At 39.5% G+C, this 23,522-nt stretch overlaps 1 protein-coding gene and 1 long non-coding RNA gene across 9 annotated transcripts in view; one reads left to right on the forward strand and one right to left on the reverse strand.

Annotated features, from left to right (window-relative positions):
- LOC123976409 overlaps positions 1-7,909 on the forward strand; it is a 10,299-nt gene extending 2,390 nt beyond the window's left edge. Inside the window, exons 2-4 of one of the 3 annotated variants that reach the window (XR_006826351.1) lie at positions 2,760-2,831; positions 5,159-5,509; positions 5,619-7,909. This is a non-coding gene — a long non-coding RNA (uncharacterized LOC123976409). Of the gene's footprint in view, positions 1-2,759; positions 2,832-5,158 lie in introns of all 3 variants that reach the window. The other 2 variants (XR_006826349.1, XR_006826348.1) reach the window with 2 other exon arrangements.
- iffo1a (intermediate filament family orphan 1a) lies at positions 2,302-22,783 on the reverse strand. Of its 6 annotated transcripts, none has more exons than XM_046058564.1 (10): positions 22,062-22,782; positions 20,613-21,732; positions 12,193-12,253; positions 11,543-11,638; positions 10,879-11,031; positions 10,620-10,807; positions 10,408-10,525; positions 8,184-8,285; positions 7,394-7,524; positions 2,302-6,129 (listed from the first exon to the last, which is right to left on the reverse strand). In XM_046058564.1, the coding sequence occupies exons 2-10, from the start codon at positions 21,584-21,586 to the stop codon at positions 5,976-5,978; spliced, it is 1,977 nt and encodes a 658-aa protein (XP_045914520.1). In that variant the 5' UTR covers positions 21,587-21,732; positions 22,062-22,782; the 3' UTR covers positions 2,302-5,975. The 6 variants fall into 6 exon arrangements, with proteins under 6 accessions (XP_045914520.1, XP_045914519.1, XP_045914521.1 ...); XM_046058563.1 differs by having other exon boundaries at positions 20,613-21,773; XM_046058565.1 differs by having other exon boundaries at positions 10,620-10,804; positions 20,613-22,783.
- Between the last annotated feature and the right edge of the window lie 739 nt (positions 22,784-23,522).

Genomic DNA, 23,522 nt, shown 5'->3' on the forward strand with positions numbered 1-23,522 from the left:
ATGTGCACAAACCTTGTCACCAACTATAAAAACCGTTTGACATCTGTGCTGGCCAATAATGGCTTTTCTACAAAATATTAACATGCTGTTTGTCCAGGGGGTCAAATACTTGTTTTTCCTCATCAGATGGTCATCAATTTTTATAAATTCATATGATGTGATTTTCTGGAATTTTCTTTGGGATTCTGTCTTTCACTGTTAGAATGTACATATGATTAAAATTATAGATTGTTGCATTCTTTGTAAGTGGGCAAACCTGCAAAATCAGCAAGGGGTCAAATACTTTTTTCCCCCACTGTAGTTGCTCCAGAGGCGTGCGACCTTTGACATATATGGCAATTGTAAGCTTTGGATAAAAGAGTCAGCTAAATGTAATGTAATATTGTGATAAATAAATAGATATTGAATTGTGCATATTAGCAGCCTGGTTGTCTTTAACTTTAGAACAGGATTAGAATTGAATATTTTAAGCAGCGACAGTAAAGTCACTATATAAACTCAGTAATATCTCACTGGAAAACAAATCTAAAATTCCAACTAAATAAATCATATTCCCGACATCAGAATACTGAGTGAAGTTTAGAAAGATGGAAAAACTCAGACATCAATCCGTATCAGTCCTTCCTCCTGTCCTCCGTCTTCCTCCCTGCTGCTGTCGGCAGGTAAAGTTACCTGGTACACAGAGTAGCAGCTGTTTGTCTCAGTCAGCAGCTAAGTTTTACAACAGTGTGCCAGATTTTGAGGTGTGTGTGGAAAACTAAAACACTTACAGACGGGCAGCTTTCATTGTAGCTTGTTTATAATAATTTGCTGTTAGCCGGGCTAGCTTCTGCTCTGTGTTCAGTGATGGAAGAAGTATTTAGATTATTTACTAAAAGTAGCAATACTACACTATAAAAATAATCAGTAATAAGTGCTGATCTTAAATTTGGCTTTAAGTAAAAGTACAGAAACATCATCAGCAACAAAATCTACTTAAAAAATATCAAAAGTAAAAGTACTCCTTTTGGAGCAGAATGGCGTCTGTCGTTATTTGGTCATTAATATTAATGCATGTGAGTAGGATTTCAATGTTAATTTATAAACTGATGAAATATTGTGTGTAAAAATTCTGACAAGGAGTAACTTAAGCTATCCGATAAATGTAACAGTTAAAAGTACAGTATTTCCCTCTGATGTGTGTTGGAATAGAAGTATAATGTATATGCAAATCGTAAAAGTACAGCCCTTGAGTTAAAGTACTTAGTTAGTTCACGAGTATCTGGTGTTGGTGTTCACTTAAACACACAGCAGAGTATTTGTTGGTCGGTCTCCTTGCAAACGCAGCCTGCTGTGGTTTTGTGAGCGCTCAGTGTTTAATGTGCTGAAGCAGCGCGGCTGTTTCCCTTCAGCAGCTCTTTCTTCTTCTGCTGTTTCGGTGTTTGTTCCTCTTCATTGATTTACCGTGAAGTTGTTTGTTTGGCTGCTTTGGAACATCTGTTTTCCCGCTCAGCCAATAAAACAGCCTGAACAGGAGGCACTTAATATTAAATCATTAAAGGAACAAGATGACTGACCTGAAGCTAATGAGACGGATCAAAGCTGCTGAAATACAGCCTAGTAAAAGTAATCTGATCAATAAATAACTGTATTGCTTTTAAACTTACTATTTCGATCTGTAATGAGTAGTATTTCTATCCTTTAGTAGCAGTACTAGTATTCGATAACTTTAAGTAGAAATACTGAAGTATTATCATTAAAATGTACTTAAAAGTACTGTACTCTTAATGCCCAGTGGCCCATTTCAGACTGTTATTTGCTACTGATAAATTACTACATCTTAATGTTTGTATTAAATTATCACACAAATAACTAAACTAGCAGTGGTGGAAGAAGTACTCAAAAGTCACATAAGTAAAATAACAATACCACTGTGTAGAAAGACTCATAAAAGTCCTGCATTCTAGTTTTTACTTAAGTAAAACTACAGAGGGATTAGCATCAAAATATACTTAAAAATTGGATTATAATTTATTTACCTCGATACTTATATACATTTTTAATGCAGACTCAGGTGATTCAGCAGTGTAGTTTTGCTGCTTCTACTAAAGGATCTGAGTACTTCACCCCATATGCATATCTGATTTTCATACACTGTGTAAAATGTTAATCTGCAAAGTTACTGTCAAATATTGTGCAGTTAATGTACAAAATTCCACTTTAAAATGTAGGGAAGTTTAAATATAAAGCAACCAATCCAGTGGAAATATAGCAAGAACAAATGTTAACGCTACTGTCAATAACAAACTCTCACAACAGAGACTCTTTGAATGTGTTTTATTCTGTGCAGCTTTTCATTTTGCTTCATAGATTGATCAAACATACAGCTCTGCACACAGTGACTGGGGGGGAAAAAAAACCCCATTAAAGACCTCATGAAAACAAATGACTTGTTTTATACACGTGAAGTGATGGAGAATTCAATCCAGGCTCATAAAATCAGCCCGAATATCTGCACCTACACAGCCACAGAGAGCTCAGAAACGGTGACTACAATCTGGTTGTTACAAGGAGAACTGCCTTCCTCAGGTCCATGTTGGCACGACACTCTCCTGGTGACTGAGCCTCCAGCTGACTTATTTGGCTCCTGCTGTCTGTTTTCCGTCCTTATTTCCTGTTTAATCAGCTTCCATCTCAGCCACAGTTTCTATTTCATGAGGTCTTTAACTATTTTTTTTACCCTCTCACACTTCATATATATTTCTGTTTTCTCTCCACAGACACTATTTATATTCTGATAATATAGATCTCAACAGTTCCGTTAAAGCGGCTTCTTCACACAGTTCGATGAGGTGAGTGATGTGTGTGTATTTTGCTTTTTGTACACTTGCAGTAGCTTTGTTTTGTTTCTCCTTGACATTAAAAGGAACAATGTGGTTATTTTCAATTTTAGCCCGTTTCTTCTCTGAGCACTACGGACTATTTGTAAAAAGTGTAAAATAACAGTTTAGCATTTTCAGGTGTTTCAGTCAGGCTTTGATGCATGTAGAAAAGTGCTCAGTGAAGAAGACAACTACAGGACTAAAACTAAAAAGGTTCCTTTTAATGAGTCTGTTTTCTGTGATGAACATGGCAGGTTATTGACTAAGCAGACATTCATTTTATTTAAAGATGTGTTCTACCACAGAGTAAAAATCTTTCTGCTTAAACACATCTCTTGCAAAATGGCTTCTTTCCCCAAATATGTACATCCACATGAAACAGGAAACTAAAAAAGGTAAATTCACTTTAACAACTTCTTATCATTGCTGCAGTTGTATTTGCTCTGACACAGCAACAGAAAAACAACCTTTAACTGCTATAATACTACGAAGATGTCTAACTCCACTCATAGCAATGCTAAAACTAAAAGAATGATATAATTAAAATGTTAAATTGCTTTGATCTCAGATAAATTTACATCGTAAGAACACAAACCTCAGCATTAAAGCATTATATACAGCCTTGTTATGTACATTAGATACAATATTTAGCCTTTACAAACTGTACATTTTTAAGGACAAATATTTCTTAAAATAGGTTTTCACTTTTGTAAAAGGAAAAAAGCAAAATGCCCATAACTGTCTGTTTTTTGCCACCTGTCTCAAAATCAGACAAACAAATCTGTTGTTTCTACAGGAGAAATGTGTCAAGAGTAATGATTTCATAATCCATCAATTTCCATTAGCAGTGATTAACAAATGCTAACAAGGATGTTGGCTTGTGATTGTTGGCATTAAAATATGAAACCTTCCCTTTCTTTCCCTAAAGGGGAAAAATATATATATATAAATAAAAATCTACTTCAGCTGCGAGATTCTTCAAATTTTCTAAATTACACTCAGATTTTCTCCCGCTCAACAAAGAGTTAAATTATAAGTTGATCTTTTGTGGAAGTAAACTGAGGATCTCTGGCAATTTTTAACTTGGAGCTAGAAAAATATTAGTAATTATTTTACTTGACATTGTATAGAAAATAATCCTTAATTACAGCCCTGTATCCTTCCTTTCATACAGGTCTAATTTTTACAAGCTCTCGTTGTCTCACATCTCAGGCTTTGCATTTACTTAAAGAAAATAACAATCCCACTTCTGCTAACTTTTCTTCCTATCACACAAGCTAGTTACTGTAGATCTATCTTATGACATTAACACGGACAGTGTGGTCAGGTCCGGCTGTAGGATTTTAAAAATCCACAACACTAATACCTGCAACCCCAGTGCAACCCCAAGACACCAAAATAAAACCACCCCTACATTCTCATAGTTTATTTATTTAGTTATTTCTCCCAGTTTTACGTGTGTTTGTCTCGTTACTCCTTAAAATGAAGCCATATGTATGAGTGACCGCTCATCACAGGCTGCAGGCGTCTGAGCTGTGAGCAGTTTAACCAGAGATGATTTAAGCCTCAGGATATTTAGTTTGATTAAGCTGTAGAGACCTGACGAGGAATAACTCGAGAGCTAAGCAACAATAAATTAAACAAAAACTATTTCCTGGTCGAGAAACTTCTTTCTTATCTAGTCAGTCATTTTGTAGAGTTTTCCAAAGCTCCAAATTGAGAATTCGGAGAATTTAGTTTAAGGATTTTACCTCTATGGAATCATCATAATCACCATTTAAAAAAAACCCAGTGTGTAAGTAGTAACTGTACAACAAACAGCTCCATAGTTGTTAAAATCACAGATTTCCAGAGATCATATTGAGAATGTGATGGAAACAGCCTGTGTTTAAAATATTCTTAGTTCATTTTTATCAAGTTTGGTTAGTTAATAATTAGTGCTACAATGGTTAATCAAATAGATTCATCTGTCAGGTTTTTTTTTTTTTAGTGCTTAAGTGTAAATATGTTCTGGTTTCTTTACTCATTTTAACAGTAAAGTAAATATCTTGTGGACAAACAATACATTCTAGGATGTCTTCTTGGGCTTTTGGAAACACCGATGGACATTTCACTAGTTAACATTTTATAGACTAAACAACTAATCAATTAATCAAAAATAATCAATTAAAATAATCATTAGTTGCAGCCCTATTAATTATGCATTTCCTTTTTTAGTACAGTGGCAAGAAAAAAAAAAAAAAAAGGATTTTCAAGTCAGCCCTCTTGACTAACTTGTAACTCTTGTGCCAATTCAGTGTTTTAAAATCACAGAAGGTTTCGTATTTCTCGAGTGTTGGACACCAGTTTAAGGCAAGTTGGGCTTTAATAGATATTTTATCCAATAGTTACTGTATCTACAGTATAACCTCAGAAAATTGTGTAATTCATATTTTACAAATAATGACATAAAAACAAGAATTTCATTATAAATATAAGTGCAATAAATTAAACTGTTCCTACATTTGATCACTGTTAACCACTTCATTTAACAGTTATGTGCAAATAATTTCTTTGTGCATTACTGCCTCTCTGTTCACAGATCTGAACCTGCAGCTGAAGGCATTGTTACTGAAATTGTGCAAATAATTGGCTCCTGCACTAAACAGGTCAGTGTGCAAAACAAAATGTGTCCTTTTCATCTCACAGGAAAACAGAACCAGTGAATGCCTTTTAAAAAGTGCCATTTTGTTCTGTTTGACCTTCACTGCGCCGCAGTTACAGCAGATTACCACAGGAGGGCAGCAGTGACACATCAAGAAGAATTATTGCTTTTTTTCATGAATCTTAAATCTTTCACAAACAGCTTTGAAAATGTATAATTTTCTATATAAGCCTTGCAAGCAAATGATGGTTTCATAATGTCGTTGGTGTAACTTTTCTGTCACCAGAAAACAGATTTAAGTCAACCTTTTGCTCTAATTCACCTGCTGACATGTTGGCTGAGTTTGTGACCAGTAAAAAAGCAGATGTAAAAGAATAGACATTTTACATCTGCTGGTTTTAAAGTAATTTCTACCATAGGTCAACAAAAACCACAGACACGACTTTAGATGCGAGTACCAGCAGCGTGTGTTAGGGTTTCCTCCAGGTCAGAGGAGGGATGGCGGCGTTGGCGTCGCAGTAAGAATCGCTGATCTCAGAGTCTGCAGGGAGAGCGGGCTTTTTCCTCTCCTTCTCCTCGCTGTCAGAGTCGTCCACAGTCGGTGTGATGAGGGAGGTGGACTTCCTGTAGAGGGAGGAAAAAGATTAATGTTGCCGTTCCGTCTTCTTCTCAAACTCTCTATTGATTCAGACATTTTGCACTCTCTCTATTTTGGCCTCCTTGCAGTGATTTTGTGGGCTTGACGTTTTATTTTAATACGCAGACAGACCTAAGCCGCAGTTTGTGCCTCTTATGTACTCTCATTACACATTAGTGTCTAAGATCTATTTTTTTTCCCTCGTGATCCCAAAACATTCTCACTGTATGGTTTGTTCAGTAGCTTTTCTGGAGGTTTCAATTCAGATTTGTGGGTGTCGCTCCGTCTCAAAGGTCAACAATTAAATATTAACTTTTACACATATGAATTATAAAAATTATCAAAAAGCTAAATCCTTCTGCTGAGGAAGACTCCTATAAATCTTCTAACCATCTGGATAAAAAAAGTATACTGCATGATAAAATATTTTTAACCTGTTCACTGTTTCCTAATCCAAAAAAACATGATCACCAGACTAAAAGTTATTTGTCTGTGTGTGTTGTTACTTTTATATTTTGCTTTTGCTCTGCAAAATGAGCAGGGAGATCCAGCGGTTTCAGATTTATTTATATATATTTAAATCATGTAGGAGACAGAACATTTTGGAAATAAGTGTTAAACACTTTTTTGGAGACTTACTTTTCAGAAAAACAGATTCTTAGCTCTGACCCAAATGTAATGATAACACATCATATGTATTATTACATTGAGGATGTGATTGAGTGGCGTGTCTCCTGGTACTGTGTTTTCCATGTATTGTACTTACCTCTTTGTTTTGGACCTGTACAACAAACTGCTTTTGAAAAGTGCAATATATACACTTGCAGACTAGTTTATTATTAGGTACACCTGGCTGAAAACTACTGCAGTCTAATACACAGATCCTGCAATAAATCCAAACTGATTATTTAATTTATTTACTGGTTATTTCAGCTTTAAAGTTATTTTGATGGCTGTAGTTTGTGGTGCTGTTGAAATGTCTATTTAGTCCAGCTCATTGATGTTAAAGGCAGAAGGTGGAGAAAATATTAAAGACACTTGTCTATACAATGAAATATAGTTCAAAAGCAACAGCAGCCTCCAAAATGACCACACAGTTGAAGCAACACCTCTAAAACATTAAATCCTTCATGAAGGTAGAATTTATTGCAGGGCTGATGGATTATATTGCTTCAGTATTGGCTCAACCCTCCAACTAGGGGTAATTTCTGGTGGCTGACTTCAGTTTATTTGCATTGACGTGTGTCTTACCGGTCTCCACTCTGTGTAATAAGTCTCCTGCAGGTCTCCATCTGGACGTCCAGCCCTCTTTTCATCGAACACATCTCCATATACTCGTGCAGGTGACGGTTCATGTCACTCTTAGCTGTAGCCAGTTCCAACTGACAAGCACAAAAAAATAAATAAAATATATATAAAACCCACACACAAATCCATTAACACTAAAATCTCTAATGCTGCTATAGAGTGAAGTGTGAGAAGTTATTTTGGCATCCCTGGTTTCTACTTTCTCCATATTGTAGCAACAAAAGTTTTGACACTGTTCCAGTAATGACCAACTATAGCTACAACACATACTTTGTGCTTATTTGCATATAGATTGTTGTAAAACCACTGTGTGATGCCAATTTTTCTTTAGATTTTCTCAAGACTTGTATGTTTTTATATTTATCGTGAACCACTGTGTGAGGGCTCTTTTCTTTACTTGTTTATATTTTACACTGATTGTAAAGAGTTTTGTTACCTGTGTTGAAAAGAGCTATTCAAATAAAGCTATTATTATAATAAATTCCTCATGAGAACCAGTTTTTTGACCCTTTATGGGGTTGCCTTTGGTGTGAGAGACCCGGGTTCAAGTCCCCACCATGACATCAATGTGTCTCTGAGCAAGACACTTAACCCCTTGTTGCTCCAGAGGCGTGCCACTGACATATATAGCAATTTTAAGTCGCTTTGGATAAATGTAAATTCATGGGTCGTGAGTCTACGAACATGTTTGTCCACATAACGTAATAAATACCATACAGAAAAACAGACTCGCCTCTATCTGGTCGATTGTTTCCTGGTATTCCTTCTCTCTGGTTTTGAACAGAGACTCCGTGTCTTTAATCACCTCCTCGATGGACTCCTCCTGCTGCAGCAGCTGGATACAGGGAGTGTATGTGGGGGGGAAACAAAGAGACAGAAGAAGAATAAAACGCCTATATAGCTGATTTCAGTTGTAGCTATCTTCAGTCATCAATATTTATTCAGGGAGGGGGCTGCTGTGAGGGTAAAAATGTGGCGTGAAGCTTATTGTGAACATGGCCGTCGCCAATAAAGCAGCTGAATTCTTGTCACAGCTGGAACTAGAGGCTTTTTCCCCCCCCTTCATAAATGACAATAAATTGCTGACTTTCTGACATTTATCATTTACTAAAACTGGATAGAAGCTTGCAGTACACTTAAAAATAAAGAAAGCACAGTTTGTCCACAAAGTCCTAAAAAGAACGGGGTCTGAGAAGACAAAATAAAGTTTAAACTGAGTTCACCCTGGGTGTGTAAAGGTCATTTAACCTGTTTTGGTTCCAGCTCTTTAGTAAGCATGTTGTGAGCCTCTCTGGCTTATTTAGTTAAAAACAGATTACAGGTCACCAGGATAGACTCGAGCGGTCCGCGTCATCACACTGAACTCAAAAACAAACGCATCAAGCTGCTGCAGTTAAACAGCCTAAAAACAGCTCATCCACCTGGTCAAGTAAGTGGGACAAAGTAAAACCGTCCCCGACAGGAAACACCGGTGGCTTCCCCGACGGTGGGAGAATAGATCTGTACGCAGCTGGATGGGGGACACTGTAAACTGCATTAGGTGCTATTGATGACTGCTGCAGTCTGGGTGAGTTTATTCAGTCAGTGCCTCTTTATTATACAGAGCACACATTTTAAAGGCTTAGACGTCTCACTATTTGTTTAAAAAAAAAAAAAATGTATATTGTCCCTTTTACTATTTTATATTGCAGTTTTTTAACGAACACGACAGAATTTGAACTCATATGCAATTTTTAAAGCTTTTACCTTCTCTGAAGAATAACACTAGTTAGTAGATCCTACAGGGTTACGGCACCGAAGGCAGCCAAAAGCTACTATATGTGGCTGACAAGGGGGCACATGAATCAAAAAGTCTTAAAATGTATGGGCTACAATGAGGGTCAATAATATTTCGGGCTTCAAAGCCTGGAAATCACCCTTTCTAAACCTGAAAAAACTGGTTTGTGAATGTGTAGAAATGATTTGTAGTTGTAAAATGTAAATTAAAAGTATCTTTGTGCACTAGTTTTGTTGGGCTTCTGTAAATAGCACCACAGTACGGTCTAGACCTGCTCTTTTATGAAAAGCGCTGTGAGATAACTTTTGTTGTGATTTGGCGCTATATAAATAAAATTGAATAGTTTTATTTTGAACACTCATTTTGCAGAGGTTAAAAATTTGATGTTTTTTTTAGTTCTAAAAGTCATGAAGTAGATACACAGCAGTCTGTCTGGTTTGTTCAATCAGATTACATTATAAAAGTCAGCTACAGAATGCAACGCTAAGCAAAGAAATGAAAAGACTAGCAGCATCTAGTGCTGAAAAGATTGAGCAACTGATTTATGACTCAACAATAAGGTAATCAACATCATTTCCTTTGAAATATATTTACTTTTATTTAATCTATGGATTTTGGACTTGGCAAAAGGCGGAACCCGTAGAAGAGCGGCACCCGGACCGAACGCGGCGCGCACACAACAGAGGCCGATAAAAGTCCGCCGCCCCTGCCATGCAACGCCAGCCAAACCGGCAACGAGGCAAAATCAAGTAGCCCAGCTGCATGTCAACCCACCCACCCGTCAAGGGCCGAGAACAACAGGCACACGCCCAGAACAAACCCAGAGGACTTTTGATCGGATATAAAAGACGTTTGTTCATCTTTTTATGAACTGATAATGAAAAAAGCTTCGGTAGCTGGCTGCCCTATTTGTAACTGAAAGTTACTTAATGTAAGTGTATTAGTCTGTCATTCTCCAGTCAATTCCTAAAGATATTTTAAGGATAATCACCTAAGCTCAATTTAGTTGAGTTGTTAAGGATTTTATTTTCTTGATTTTTAATAACTTTGCAAACAATTATCCAGCTTTGAGTAGAAGTAATTGCCAAAAAATGTCTATTTATTCCATTTGAATTGAAATCTGTAACACTGTCTGTGAAAGGGTCTGAAAACTGTCAAAAGCTCATGTGTGTGTGCACACCTCTCCCTGTGTTTCCACTCCCAGTGGGTATCCAGGAAAATCCTCCCAGAGGAGAAGAGTCTCCTCGGTTTCCTCCCAGGCCAGACTGTCACAGTCATCCTCAAACTCACACTCCCTCCTGCAAAACACACCAACACTCACTTCAACACTTTAGACACGCCAACTACATGGTTTAACATCAGTGTTTTAACACTACTGGCCAAAACACCTACAGTTGATTCAGCATCCTCTGCATCTGCTCGTTGATCTGATTGGCCGACGTGCTGCACGACTCCTCGTCTTTAGCCCCGCCTCCCTCGCTCTCAGACATGCTCAGTTCTTCTCCGTCCCCACCCTTCGCTGATTGTCCGCTCTGTTTTCTAGCCCGGCCACTCAGAGTGGAGGGGGGCGTGGCCACCTGCTGGAGGGAGGCAAGTTTATTTAAAGTGAAGGAGCATGCTCTGTTGTGGACATTCATCACCACAAACATACCTGGAACATCTGAATCATGTCCTCACAGTTCCTCTGCTGGGCGACGTCACAGAGGCGGGCGGTGATGTCGATACGGCGGCAGATATCCATGTCCACCTTCATGGCTTTCTCCTGGATCTTACTGTCCAGATCTGACAAGTTCTGATAGGGAGACTGGAAGGATTAGTTATGTTTACCACCATGACTCATAAGCAAGATGTCAAGCAATTTCTAACCATGGAGAACAGCGGTGAACCTGTTCACACACACCTTTCTTCTACATCCCAAAGACACAGCAAGCAGTCTGCAAGCACACCCTGAATTATCTCTAATGAGAGCTTGTAAAATAAGATTTGATTGGATGAAAAAAAGAATTTCTGTGGAATCCAAATTCTTCTAAATTTCTCAATCTTTCAGTCAGCTTGACATTTTCCCAACTTAAATTTTTTTTATTAATAACCCATACATTTGAAGCAAATCTCAAAGTGCTACACGAAAAAAAAGCATCAATAAAAAAAAACAGATAAAAGCATAAATACAAAGTTGGTCATAAAGCAACAACCTGCAAGGTTAATTAAAAGTTACAGGTTCTGCTAATAAAAAACAAAACAAAATAAAACTCTCAGTAGGGTTGAGATGCTTTCAGATGGTCAGGAAGAAACTAAACAGCTCAGAGCAGACTTACGTTACTGACAAGTCCTTTAAAGAGAACAAGTTCAGCCTTCAGCTGCTTCACTCTCAGAGCCAGCTCATCCTGACACACCTCGCTCTCCTGCAGGTCCTGAAAACACACACACACACTGAAGTTATGACCTAATGTAAAGATTAAAAAAGAACTCATTATAAATAAGACTGTGGTTCCTGTAAATGTGCAGTTGGTTTTACCATCAGGGGGTTCATAAATTTAAACCTCAAGATAACGTACTTTTCTGTCTAAACTGAAAGAACACTGAAGGTGCAGCTATAAATCAGATACTTTTTATATTTGATTAAATCAAGTAATATTTAGTAAGATGTAAAGGACTTCTTATAAACTTTCTTTACATAGCATTTGATGTATTTCAAAATAAAGCAGACTTTTTCCATAAAGCTTGTTGCTTCCTGTCACAAACAGAACTTGTTTTCCATCCAGTGGATCATTTATGTTAAAAAAATAAATAAAAATACAAGAACTGAGATGCATTCAGAAGAACTAGAGAAGAAGAGTTAACTTCTGTAGTTGGGAAAAATGTGGCTACAATTAAAAGCTGCCAAATGAGTAAATGTAAAAAGCTGATTGCATCTTAAGGAACACAATATCTGATTTGTAATGAAGCATTTTAAATGTCACTTTACGTCCTCCAGTTCAGCCATCTTTTCCTGCAGGTCCATCCTGGCTGTGTACTCTTCCTCCCATCTACAAGTCACACAAGTAGTAGTAAGTAGAACATTCTTCAGATAAATAATCATTCTGCAGCATGACAATAGACTTTTATCATACAGCCTGCTTCAAAAGCTATAACAACCTGCCCACCGTAACACAGGTGGTTTTAACACACGTGTCAGTGAATATGAGGCTTGTAGAAAATTACATACATTAATTTGGTTGTTACAATCTAAGCAGACAAAGACATGTGAAAGTCTGGCCTCATAGGAATTGAACGTGGCCTAATTTTCTTGTCAGACGAGAAGAGCTTCAGCCTGTGATAATTCCAGCTTCCTGATCCTCCTCTCTGCAGCTTTAAGGCAAACCCACCGTGTTCACCTGACTGACCTACACTGTGCAGCATCAGGGTTCCTCCTGCAATCACTAGCATTACTCAGCAAGTGTTACATAAAGAGACACCATCCAGTGTGCATGTAGAGCATGAAGAGCAGCAACAATCAGTCACTATGGAGAGAAGACAGAAATAACAGAAAGCTTGAAGAGACAGAGGCTGAGATGCAATGCGGTTCTGCAAGCGTTCTGAAGTGATGCGTCTGTTGTAATGCGATACATCCCCGGCCTGATAGCAATATTAAAAAGAAACACATGCACAATGACAGAGACAAAAGATTCCACTTTCATCTTTAAGCCACATAAGCAGTGTGGCACGAGGGCTGGCAATAGGTCATTTGATCGGTAACTCCACCATTTATGTCCAGAGTAAAGTATCTTGACAACAGCTTAAGGGACTGCAGTGACATTTGGTTCATATATTTCAGATCTAGGGAGACTGAATCCCTATAAATTTGGTGTAAAGATGAACCTTTCCCTGGGTATCTGATTATACCTATTCAATATCAGTGATCTCCTGATCCCTCTTTAAAACTTCACTGCTAATCACCTCATTTCTGTCAGTCTCTGTAATAAAAAAACATTGATGCATTAGCATGCTACGCTTACAATGACTTTGACTTAGCATGGTAGTATGCCAACTTTACAATTCAAAGTACATCTAATTCTAAATCCAGAGCCATTAATATGGAGTTGGTCGCCCCCTTTGCAGCTACAACAGCTTCAGCTCTTCTGGGAAGGCTTGTAACAAGATTTTGGAGTCTGTCTGTGGGAATATTTGCCTGTTCACCCAGAGGAGCATTTGTGAGGTCAGAAACTGCTGTTAAGACAAGAGGGCATAGCTCGCATCATAGTTTATCCCAAAGGTGTTCGATAGGGTCAGGGCTCTGTGCGGGCCAGTCAAGTTCTTCAACACCAAACTGGGAAAAAAACATTTCTTTATGGAGCCGGCTTTGTGCACGGAGGCATCGTCATATTGAAACATGAAAAGGCCAAACTATTGCCTAAAATTATATGCTGTAGCATTAAGATTTTCCTTAACAAAGACAACCAGACTGCCAAAAGTATGTTGACAGGGATGTCCCGGTACTTTTGTCCATATAGTTTACATATGAAATGCCACTAAACTGTTTCATCTTATGCTGCACTAGTGCAGAGGATCTAAGAATAGCAAAGTTGACACTATATTTGATCTAATTGTTTTCTGCTGCTTCTTCTACTTGTTCAAAATCAATGAATGCACTCTCTTAAAAACAATCACCAAATGATCTCAGCTGATCTGGCTTCTTTCTGGGTTTGTAGCCTTTTTTGTCCTTCACATGCTGCTCAGCTGAGCTGCTGTAGCACCAAAATGATGACGACGACATGTCTCTGGTGGATGACCTCAGATCAAATTACCTCCTTGTCAACAGGGATAATTTCCAATTTGAGTGTTGTATGTACAAGTCACATTTTTGCTGTTTATACTGATAAACATCCAATGTGTGTCCCATTTAAGGGGGATAAAAATCATAAACTGGAGACAAAGAAACGCAGACATGAAGATACCTAAACAGAGACAGCAGAGAAGAGGCTGGCAGTGACGGAGCTGATGTCCTTGATGCTCTGATCTGTTTGTCAGTCTCAACACGTGGCTCTGCAGTGAGACTGCTGGGTGTCATTATGTCTGAATAAACAGAAGCTGCTTAATCTATATAACTGATGATGGCAAAATTGCTGGATGGTGCCAGTAATAAAAGTAAATTCTCAAAGCCGTTGTGTTTTATGTGAGATTTTTATCATCACTAGAAGGAGACCAAGCTGTAGCACTGCACTCCTGAGGTGTGACATCAACAAATTAGGACGTCATGGAGGGGATGACGTAAATTAAAACTGCCCTCTTTAGAAAAAACTGCTGCAGTTTTCTTCTCTGCTCACAAAGTGATCGTTTTACTTGAATCACAAAAAGGTTTCCATTTCTAATAACAAGTGCTGTAATGGATGAGGGTTCGTCTTAGAATATGGACAGTGAACACTAGATTATTTCTTTAGAAAGGACAATGAACAAAATGCTGAATAAGAGACTGCATTGAATTACAGAGGCTAGTGGGACAGAGGCTAGTGGGACAGAGGCTAGTGGGACAGAGGCTAGTGGGACAGAGGCTAGCTGCTAGGTGAAGTTATGACTTTTGCTCTCTTTTATTTTAACACTAAATCTGGTTATGTTTGGATAAATAATAGGTGTATTTATTGAAATTTGGACAGGGTCAGGCTTACCGTTTCTCCCTGTTGCCACTAGGATTTGGTATCATGAACTGATTCCAACTGATATCGGGTTCTAACTGTTTGCATATTTCAATCGCCCAATTGAACTAACTGAGAGGTTGCTCTCAGTGAAGCTCCGTGTATTAATTAAAAAAATAAAGATTCAACCAAGGGACAAGAAAGTAGTTCTGTTTACTTTCCTTGGCCATGGTGGACTGCAGCAAACATAGCTTAGCTTCACAAAAAAAAAAAGAAAAAGAAAATAACACAGCAAAATGCAACTGCAGTAAATATAATCCGTGCAAGGGAGGAAGCAGCCCCAACATGACGAAGCATTTACCTCAACACAGCGTGAATCTGAAGGAACGCACAGTGTTCAATGTGTCGCGCTCTCCCAGCTACAATGACGCCCCTGATACAGCTAAGGCTAACATCAGCAATGTCTCATGCTCAGATACAAAACACAGGTGAGCTCACATTCAGCCTTTATACTGAAGGGAAACGAATGATGTCTCCAAATGATTCTAATATATTTTTTACTTAGAGATGAGTCCCCAAAGACGTCCCTCTAGTACAGAGACGCCTTTCACTTTAGCCACGAAGGGGAAGATGAGCAAGGAGGAAGTGGATGAAGGTCACTGAGTGGCGACCAGAACAGAAATTCCATAAGAACAAAATTTGTTTACTAGAATCAGAATCGATATAACTGAAATGACCCGACCCTAGTTGCCACTCTTTATGCTAAGATGGGATAAGCGCCTCCTGGCTCTAGCTTTGTATTTGGTGTTTAGAGATTAGACTGGTATCAATCTTCTCATTCAACTAAAATATATATTTCTAATGTAACTTTCAAATAATCCAAATATTTACTATTGTGGAATATCCACTGTATCTCAAGTTGGACTCAAGTGTACCACGAAGCAGGATTTGAGCTTATCAAGGTGACTTTGGGGTTAACCCTGGGTTTTCAGTACCACGAGACGGTGGTTCACTTCTTATACCGGGGTAGATCGCCATGGTAACTTATGCTGAACGGCTAATCTGCTCCGAAGCAGGTTATGTTCCAGATAAGAGATCAACTCTATAAAAACCTCTCACCTCTCTTGGAAAATGACATCGCCATCTGAAGGAAATCCCAAAGACTGATTTATACAGGCTGCTTTTATGTTTGCTGCAGTGATGTGGAGAAACTTTTGTAGGCTATAGCGATATCTTTTGAAAAGCCTATTGTACAGGTTTTTACAGCAGACCTACTAACTGCTTTGAAATGCGTTTCATTATTATTATTATTATTATTATTTATTATATTTTAATTTTTTATTTGCTCCCCAGTCCATTTCACACAGTCTGTCACAGCCATTAAAATAAATGGGTTTCATTTTTCTTATGTGAGGCTGAATATTATGAGAAGTTTGGTAGGGATATTGAAATAAATTTTAATATGAATGTATGCTATTTATTTTAGGTTAGTAGCTATCTTATAGGCTGTCACAGAGCCTGGTCATGTTCAGCCCCACCTTTTGTGATGTGGGCGCAAGTGATGAGGTGAGTTTTCAGCAGCCTAAATGTTGAGATTCAGTCTTTCAACCACTATTTAAGCACATTTTATGGCATGAATTGATTAGTTTCATTGCTTTATAAAGTTAATTTAGAACAATGTTTGGAACACTTTTGAGTGTGTTAAATTAATCTAATTTTTGAAGTGACGAGAAGTTCTTTGAAGAGAACAACCACTTATTCATGCCCCGAGTCTTTTAATGTGTAAACGCCGACACACAGCCGAGCTGAAAGAATAAGGCTGATATTTTCATACAGCTCATAAGGACACATCAAATCAACACATTATTATAGGCTACGCCTGTTCATTTAGGCATTCACACTGTCAGCCGTGCTACTGAGACCATGTCATATTTCTGTAGTGTTACAGTTTGCTCTTCATTTGTAAAATGACGCTCTGATGCCAGAGGACTTGCGATAGGCCATGTGCTGCTAATACAGCCTCTTTTATGTGAACACGCTCACGGCTGGATTGGGAAAGTTGTTACCGAGTTGATAACCAGCTTTGTGGTACCGCTTATCCTGATCACAATTGTTAGGGTTAGTGAAGCCAGATAACGAAAAGAGATCCTGGATATGTTGAACTCGCTTTGTGGTACAGGCCCCTGGGTGGCCTCTTTGTATCTACATACAAGGTGATGTAAAAAGTTCCTTTCTACTTTCATCTCTCTCACTCTATTCCCCTCCAACACACACACACAAACACACACACAAACAATATGACTCACTGCAACCTCACAGTGCATCTGTTATGAGGTGATATTGGTAAGGTGAGATGGTTGACATTTGTGAGTGAGCATTTAAGCCTCTAGAGGCAATGCTAGTTTGTGTATAAACACTAAAAGGGCCAAAAGTATTTGGACACACATTGGGTCTAGTTTGGGCTACACTTTAGTTCCAGTGAAGGAAATCTTCATGCAATAGCATACTATGATATTTTAGACATTTTCAAACATATTTGGTTTGTCCCTTTCATGTTAAAAAGGACAATTACCCGAAAACATCTGATGCTCTGGTGTCTGAATGGGAGCAAATCCCTGTAGCCAGTTTCCAACATCTGGTGCATGTTCAACAATCTCAATGTAATGTTTGTCCGTATATTTTTTGTCCATGTAGTGCATATGCTTTGGCAACATCTTTGCTGGTTAAAACAACATGACAATAACGCTTCATGGAGCTCAATAGAATTAAAGAGAGCAAGAGAGAAAGAAATCCAAAGAGGGTTTGCTGGAGCTGTGCGGTTTGGGGATGAAGACGTTAATGGTGATGTCAGCGCCTGCCTGACGCTGCAGAGGTTCACATGGGACAGAAGGGGGGGGGGGCAGAGATGGATGAGGAGTCAACAGGGACAGCAGCTGAACGTTTAACAGAAAACAGAGAGACAGAAGTAGACAAGAAAGGGGAAGGAGGGAGAGAGGATAAAACTTATAGCTGGAGAGGGAGAAATGTGAGGAGAGATATGTACATTCGCAGAGAGAGAGAGAGATAAAAAGAGAGACACTGAGAGGGAGGCAGAGGGTAAAATCAAGATAAAATGGAGAGGGGAGACAGCGAGGAGAGATGGCAGACTGGGTGACATCACTGTTGGCGGTCACAGGCCAGTGCTGCATTGCAGGTACCAGGACAAAACCCAGCTGGGAGAGGAGGAGGAGGAGGAGGAGGACCAAGAATTAAAGAGGGGAAAGATGGGAGACAGCTGTGTGAGGCAGATCATGAAAGAGAAAAACATCATGTTCACACATGTTCCCCAGGATCTTTTCTCCAGACACATGCTCCCTTCAGACAGGGACAAATTAAAGCACTACTCCTTTAACCTTACTGGAGGACGTGGAAGCAGCTGCTGGTTTTCTCCATTGCAAATTTCCATTTTAAAGTTTTCTTTTAATGATCTTTATTATTCCTCAACATAGAAACACGGCCCTACCTATAATCAAGGAAATTGGGGTCATGTCCTCAGTATATCTGATCAGTTAACTGGGTAAATAAAACCTAGAGCATATAGGTTTCTGGTCAAAATTGTCTGAAGGCGGTGATGGGTGTTTTGTCCTCAGCATTTCATTTAAACTGCTGAATGTTTTTGATTAGGTTTGTATGAAATGTAAACTTTAACTTCAGCTCACCATAACACAGCACGCCACAGAATAAAGCTCTCTGATTGGATGTTTCTTACTGAAATGCACCAAAGGAGTTGTTGCTGACTTTTTCCACAACTTGTACCTTTGAAATCTTCAGAAACTTGTTGTTTAATCTATTTACCGATTAGTGAATCAGGAGAGTTGTTTTTGATATTTACTTATGGAAACCTGGACACCCCAAATGAACCTCCAAATTTAGGCCCTATGGTGACCTCATGGTGTGAAAGAAAAACTACAACGGAGTGCAAAACACAAGCACATCGCTCTTGTCGAGGTGATGAGTCCAACAATTGTACAGTGATTTCAGCTTCCTAAAGACTAAAGAAAAAATGCTAACTTTGAAAAAGCTTAACTACATTACATCTAGAAAAAGTATGTTTCAAGCCCAGACTGGCTCATTATCAGGCACAGAGGTATAAGAAACAGAAAGGAACTCTCTACAGTGTTGCAAGTCAGTGAAATAAGACCTACAAGCATTAAAATCATTAAAAGGCTATTGATGTCTCATCCCTCCTAACTTCCCATCACATGAAACTGCTCGTCTCTACTTAACTGAGGTACCTTTGTTTTGCATTTATGAATAATTGTTCCTCAATGAAATCACATTAAGGAAGCAGGATGCTCTTAAAATACTGTTTTGTAATTGTAGGAAATATCTAAACCTTTTCCATCTCAAGCTCCCTTGCAATTGCTTTCAAAACATGTAAAACTGCAGCACTTAAATTGAACACACAGGTCAAAGTGTGAGTTGCTGTCATTCATGCTGGTTCTGAAATCGATGTGACTGAAAGGTTTATCCTGCCTCAGCAGGCTCAAGCAGAAAGTAGTGAGGTCAGTATTACTTAGCATAAAAAACAGCAGGGCGAGAGTATGTTTTAATGTGTGTCAGTGTGAAACAGAAGCTGCATGTTGAGCAAAATCCTTGACAGACAAAACAGATGTCCTCCACTAATTCCTTAACATTTTAAATGCATTTCAACATATGCTCTGAAGACAGACTACAATAAATCTTCAGGTTGATTTAGTGAATTAAATACCAAATAAAATCCAGGTAGTTCTCACAAACAACATAGATGCAAAAAGGAATGCACTTCCAGTTCTTTATGACATTAAGCTCTTGTTTCTAGAGTTTGAATGTACTTTCTAAGTCGCTTTGGACAAAATCATCTACCAAATGAACATCATGTAAAAACAATCCTGCTCAATGATCTACAACGCTGTCCTCAATGACCCGGTACAACCAGAGGCATTAAAGCGATCGCTACCTCGGCATTAAGTGCTGGGCAAAATCCTTGTGGGGTGACAAATTCAAATCGCTCAGCCCTACTGAATATAATGTTTCAGCTTTTCAGAGAGATCAATGAGTAAAACCTTCAGTGCCAAAATAACAGATGCAGAAACAAATCCAAAGCCTGGTAGTGCCTTGAGCTCTTAACAATTCACTTTCCCTGGCAAAGTGACAAATCCCACTACTACCAAACACTGCCTACTAAACTGGCAACTGAGTCTGTTAAATAGTTTTTTAGGCTACGTATCCATCCTGTGCGTGTTTTTGTGCGACACTGTGGGATCAACATCTTACCTTACATATGAACATGTTAGTATTCATTTAGTCAATAAAGTTAAATCATAAAGACAGTAAAGTTAAACCTCCCTTAACTTTTTCTTCAAATGCACTGCTATTAAGAATGATGTATTATTTATCTTGTATTAAAAAGAGTTCAGCATCACTTGTGTGTTGTTTGTTTAGCAGACTTGTACTTCTTAGTCTGATTGGTGTTTTAAGTCAATAGAACAATAATAATAATAATAATAATAATAATAATAATAATAATAATAATAATTCATTCCCAGAAGAGGAACTGGGTTGGCCTCAACATATTCTTCATAATGCTTTACAAGCCCCAGTCTTACATTTGTGCTTGGTCACCCAAATCGATACAAGTACCTCAAAGTATCAGAAATCAGCCACCTGAACGCCACAATATCTGTGATGACACAAACTTTCCAGCCATGACAACATTTGAAACTCTATGATGAAAGTGGAGGTAAACAACCCTCACCTTCTCTTGTACTCGTCTCTTTCTCGCTTCACTTTGGCCAGCACGTTGTACAGGGCCCTGATCTCAGGTGTGATGGTGTCGATCTGGACCCCGACGCCGTCCGGGTGAGTCCAGGAGACCCCGGGGCCCGTGACGCACGACTCCCTCCCGGTACCAAACCTACGGGTGTGGTTGAAGGACCAGATCGTCCCGGGGAGGAATCGCGGGGGAGGAGGGGGGGTGTTGTTGGTGTTCGTACCGGCGTTGGAGGCGTATTTCTCGTTGATGTTTGTGATGGGTTTGGACGGGTCGGTGGGACTCAGTGCCGGGCTGGAGAACCCGGATGTGGTGAGGTTGGAGTTTGAATCCGTGATCGGGTTGAAGTTGTTCCCCAGCAGGTATTTGTTGTCAAAAAGTGGAGGAGGGTTCAGTGTTGGTGAGAGGAGGCCGCCGGGCAGGTAGGCAGAGTTGTTGACGTTGTGGAGAGGGATGAGGCCCGGTCTGGCTGGGATAGGCCCAATAAATCCAGTCTGGACCCCCATCTCTTTGGTCAGAGGCTTCTTGTGTCCATCCCCTCCGCAGTTTTCCTCAAGAGCCTGCTGTAGCTGCTTCTCCAACACCTTGTTCCTGCGCTCCAGCTCGTGCACTTTGGCCAAAAAGCAGCGGAAGCGCAGGTTCAGGGTCTTAAGGACGCTGATGTTGGATCCCAGGTCGTTGCGCAGCGCCATGGCCGCCGGTGGCACGCGGTGCAGGGGGCTGCTCAGGTGCAGGTAGGCGAGGCCCGACGGCGGCAGGGCGCCCAGGTCCAGCCCGGACAGCCCATCAGGCCCGAACCCGCCGTGGTCCCCAAAGAAGTAGCCAGGCTCCGGGATGGCGGACTCGGTCTGGCCCGTCATCTGGTGGTGGTGGTGCTGCTGCGGGGCCAGGAAGCCGTTCTCCCCCAGGACCGGATTCATGCTCGAATAGGAAAATCTGAAGTGCTCGAAATCCGGCATGAACCCAGACTTCTATATAGTCAACTCGCCAAGTAATTCCGTCTAAAATCTGATTACTGTCCAGAACCGTAATCAGGCCCAGCAGCCTCGTTTGAGTCCTCCTCTTTATTTCGCCCGATGCTCACCTTTATGCAGGGGGCTGTGGGCTACAGTCCGATAATGCAGTTCAAAAGGATGCTTTATAGGCCTGAAATCGCAGCAAAATAACTCCCAAAACACTTTAACAGCAAACTTATGGTGATACGCTATGTGGAATAAAAAATATATATACTTCAACAAGGTGCCTCTAAACTCGCAGACACAGAGCTGGTCCCAGGAGCAAAATTAGATTACGGAGTTTACCTTTACGCAGGAGTATTTTGTAGTCTAGATCACAGTGGCGACACGCGCACTTTCATAAAATGTTTATTCTAAGCCTTAGAATAAAGCTCTAAGGAGATATTTTGTCGCTTTAATGAAAATGTAAGCACCGTACCTGGCAGTCAGAGGAGGAAACAGTAGCTTTGGCACCAAATGATGATGTAAAATCAGTCCTAGCAGAGAGTCGAGCAGCAGTGCAGTAGAACTCAGGAATAAACATGTGAATGACTGCGGCTTTCAGATGCCGTAATGACCGTAATAGAGCACCACCGCCTGAGCTACCGTAGTGACCGGAATAGAGGAGCACCTGTGCTAAAGCCGCCCAAATAGGGACATTTAACACTTTCTGAATTCATTTTAAATAGGCTAATGTTACGTAATCGAAAGTGTTTTAAAGTAGTGTGTAGTGCAACTTTCAAAAAATAAGCTTTCCAGGCAGTTTCATACTCACAATTGTTGACACAGCTTAGCTATCCTGCGTATGGCTAACGTTAGCTAACTTCTTGCCTCCTACAGCTGGATTAATACCTTCATAACCACATACCTTCATATTACTCTGCTGAGTTGTTTACTTGGCCTAGTGGTTAAAATTTGTTAGCTAGCCAGCCTTCCAAGACTTGTGAACTGGATGTCAGACTTACTTAACGTTAGCTAACTTTGCCCAGTTCCTAACTGTTTACCCTGAAAACACTTAACTGACAGTTTCTGCAGGTCAGATGGCGAAAGAGCCTAGTGAACCTGTCTTATTTATAAACTTAGTACTGTTTGTGAACCACATTGTCTTTGTTGTTTCCTGTTGTATTTTAAACAACTATCACAGATACAAACTGGCTCCACTGCACCTCCCGCCGCCCTGTTCTCTGTGTGTCAGGCTAAAAGTTGCAACAGCCTGATTTTTATTTGGCATTTCTCCCAGAAACTAATTTCATACACTGCAGCAAACTCAGTGACACATGTCTGGGCAGGACCATAGCAGAACAGCTTTAAGATTCTGGCTGGAAAAAAAAAAAATATTTTGGCCATTAATTTTATACAGGTGACAAATTAAAAAGACACCTTTCTAATGAGCTCTGGAACTGGACACCTAAACTGAACCCAGCCATCATTAATATTTAGTTACACCTGTGGCAAAACCTATGTTGAAATGTTTGTAATACAACATGAACCACCCATAAAATTCTAGTTTGGACCCTTAAATTGTTTGCTGTATGACAGACATTTAGCAAACCAGACAGTGTGGGAAACATTAGCTAGACACCAACTATAATGTATTATCTTGTCAGATGACTGAAGATTTGGGTGACGTGATGAGTAAACCACAAATTGGATTGAGTCTCAAGACAGTTTGGCAAGGCATGAGACTATCATGGGCAATTGTTAAGAGGGTAGGATCATTGAGAGTCTCACAAGTGACATGTCTCTCCAAACTACACCTATTGACACTGTCCTACCTTTCTCTCTGGGTTTCAGTCCAATGTTTGACAAATTCTCATGTTACACTCCCCCCCCCCCCAAAAAAAAAAAAAACCATTTCATATTCCACACCAAACCCAATGTCACTTGTCTGGACAGATCT

Source organism: Micropterus dolomieu, linkage group LG09, assembly GCF_021292245.1.
Source record: "Micropterus dolomieu isolate WLL.071019.BEF.003 ecotype Adirondacks linkage group LG09, ASM2129224v1, whole genome shotgun sequence".
In the NCBI taxonomy this organism is placed as follows: Eukaryota; Metazoa; Chordata; class Actinopteri; order Centrarchiformes; family Centrarchidae; genus Micropterus; species Micropterus dolomieu.

Excerpts from the sequence above, each read along its gene's own strand:
- iffo1a (XM_046058564.1), bottom strand. The coding sequence starts at position 21,586 with ATGCCGGATTTCGAGCACTTCAGATTTTCCTATTCGAGCATGAATCCG. Across the intron at positions 10,808-10,878 it reads ACATGATTCAGATGTTCCAG|CAGGTGGCCACGCCCCCCTC; the intron begins GTATGTTTGTGG and ends GCCTCCCTCCAG. Across the intron at positions 6,130-7,393 it reads ATTACACAGAGTGGAGACCG|GAAGTCCACCTCCCTCATCA; the intron begins GTAAGACACACG and ends CTCCCTCTACAG.